This window comes from Nematolebias whitei, chromosome 1 (assembly GCF_014905685.2).
Source record: "Nematolebias whitei isolate Nwh7 chromosome 1, NemWhi1, whole genome shotgun sequence".
NCBI classification, from domain to species: Eukaryota; Metazoa; Chordata; class Actinopteri; order Cyprinodontiformes; family Rivulidae; genus Nematolebias; species Nematolebias whitei.
The window spans coordinates 43205713-43208505 of record NC_056498.1 but is presented as its reverse complement, the minus strand read 5'-3'; the positions used below and the strand labels follow the sequence as shown (position 1 = coordinate 43208505).

At 39.1% G+C, this 2793-nt stretch overlaps 1 protein-coding gene across 1 annotated transcript in view; it reads right to left on the bottom strand.

The window, feature by feature from the left end:
* The window catches only part of LOC119419435, a gene marked incomplete at its 3' end in the record, with an annotated part of 25929 nt that overhangs the window by 3531 nt on the left and 19605 nt on the right, over positions 1-2793 (bottom strand). Inside the window, 1 exon segment of the mRNA XM_037686776.1 lies at positions 2562-2661. Coding sequence (XP_037542704.1) covers positions 2562-2661 — 100 coding nt within the window.

Here is a 2793-nt window from a genome sequence, read left to right as displayed (position 1 = left end):
CCCCCCCCCCCCCCCCCCCCGCCCGCTTCCCTGCTGCGCTCTTTTGTCCTGTGAACCTTAAAAAGCCTCTTTTTTTTCCTGCATACCTCTTAATTGGAAGGATCAGCTGGTCTCTCAACAAAATCGATCAACTTCTCCCGACAGGAGTCAGGGTAAGGAGGACCCTCTGACCTCTTTAAGGAACAAATTGGATTCACGATGACGACTAGAATCTACTGTTTGGTTGGTGGAATCTGGTTGTCTACAAATTCATGTGGAGGTGTTGAAGCTTGACAGAGCTCGGACTGAATGTGGAGCTGTGACAGGGAGTTGGAGCAGCTGTTATCAGGACTGTGATCTCCCTGGCAGCACTCATGAATGGTGGAATAATCTTGGAGAAGCTGTGAGCTCGACTTTGGAGTAAAGGATCAATTCGGCTGTTTTGGAGTTTCCATCAGAGAATATGTACAGCAAGACTTTAAAGGCAGAAACAACAATTCATGAGTTCTGCCTGACCCAAACTGTGGCCTTGATGCCGGACTTATCTCAACTCCTCCTGGAATGTTTAGAAACCAACAAAGATGCTTTGACTGTTTCCTCACCCCTCCCTCCCCCAAGGCCGTGGACATGTGACAGAACCTCAACTGAGCTGAAGATGAACGTCACCTCTTATCTGGACAATGGCTGAGGGGGGGCTCTGGACTATGCTACGAGTCAGAGCTTCACTTCCTGTTTGGTTGTGCGCTCACCTGGTGACGGCGTGGTTCTGCCCCGGCTCGATCAGGTGGGAGAAGTAGAACCGTAGAAGTAAAACTTCAACATCTTCTCCACCTATATGTTCATGTATAACGTCTGTTCATGTTGCTTTGCTGTGGCAGGTTTGTTTGATGCCTCAAATCGTGCCCTGTCTAGGACACGGAGTGAGAGATCTTTTTTTTTATACCGTCTCTCCTCATGTTTTCTTTACTTTTCTTATCTAAGAGAAATATTATTCTGAATAAGAATAAGAGGCCGCGCTGATTATTTTAGCCACAGCTTCGTGCACTCCACCCATCTTCGGACGACTGTACGTACATGTTCTCGTTGTATCTCGGTGCAATGCCAATAAAGTTTATTCTGATTCTGAAAAGACTAATTTGCTAGTTTGGAAGTGGTTCATCTTTCTAAGATCCGATAAACTGCAGGTTTCAGTCAGTTGCTGCAAAATGTGACGGAGACTCGTTCTAACTCGCGGTTGGAACATCGAACTCGTTCCACCTGACAGAAGATGATGTCACAAGATGAAGCACAATAAAAGTTTGAGCCAACGTGTCCCTGAAACACCCCCAGCGCTGCAGGTTTTTATCATTAATTCATTCATTTAAAATAAAACTAATTCATCAGAAAGAAAAAAAACATTGAATGAAAATGTTGCAGAAAGAAGAAGAAAAATCTTATCTGCCCTAATTTAAAAACTACAAAATAACTAGAAACAAACAACAACCTCAACTTGAACAATCTCCAAACTGAAAACAAAAAACTTCAGGTATCCTTCACCTGGTACTAAACCTTCCCAACAACTTTAACATCTTTTTAAACATATAAATTGTTTTAGAAATGTTTATGGTGATATCAAGACAATTCATAATCCTGTTCCCTGAACTACAACACAGCTCCTTCACACCAGTTCTAAATGGAGGTTTTACAAACATTTACATTCCCTTAAGTTATATTGACTCTCCTTTTTTTATATTTATTTTTTACTAATTTTAATTGAATGTTTGGGGCTAATATTTTTATGAGCTTTATACATGACTTGTAAAATACTATATTCAACCAAATCATAGCATTTTAATAATTTCAATTGATGAAATAATATATTTGTCTGGTGACCATAGCGCTTCATAATACTAATAATTCTTATAGCTCATTTTTGTAAAAAATAAAAATAGGATTTGTAATTGTTTTACTTGCTTTTCCCCAAACTTCATTACAACAGATTCAATATGGAACAATCATTACATTATACAATATACACAAAGCTGTCATTCAAAAACTCTTACTTTATACAGTAATGCAACTGAGTTTTTATAACTGCTTATTGTTGTTGCTGTTGTCCATTGTTGTCATCATTCTTTATTAAATCAGGTCTCTCTTGTAAATGAGTCCTCGAGGCTCAATGGGATTTACAGTCTAAATAAAGGTTGAATAAATTTTTATTGTTAATTATTTTACATGAGATTTCCATGTCAGCATCTCCTCAGTAAAGACGCCCAAAAATTTTATTTCATTAACAACGAATTTCAGTGCTGTCAATTTTAAAGTTGTTTAAAGTTAAAACTATTAATATTGACAAAGTTGAGCATTTCATGTTTATTTGACAGATTTCAATGTTTTTGAAGGATAAATACAAATAAAAGGTGAACATTAATTTATTTGTATAGTTTGTAGTTTTTCTGAGGATTTTATATTGTTTATATCGATATTGAATTATATCGTTATCGACCAAAATTAAGAAATATAATGTGATAAAAGTTTGGGCCATTTCGTCCAGCCCTATGTCAAGGTCATGATTGGTCACAGATGAACAGAGTTTGTCGTACCCATGCCGGTCCCTGCAGGAGCGACTTCTCTGGAAAAGATCTCCAGAGCTTTCTTCTGCTTGTGGTGGACCGCCATCCAGAGCACAGCCTCCCTGGAGTCCTGAGAACACACAAACAGAGGAGGACTCAGGAAAAAAGGTGGACTCAAGAACAGAAGTGGACTCTGGAACAGAGGTGGACACTGGAACAGAGGTGGACTCTGGAACAGAGGTAGACTCAGAAACAGAGGTGG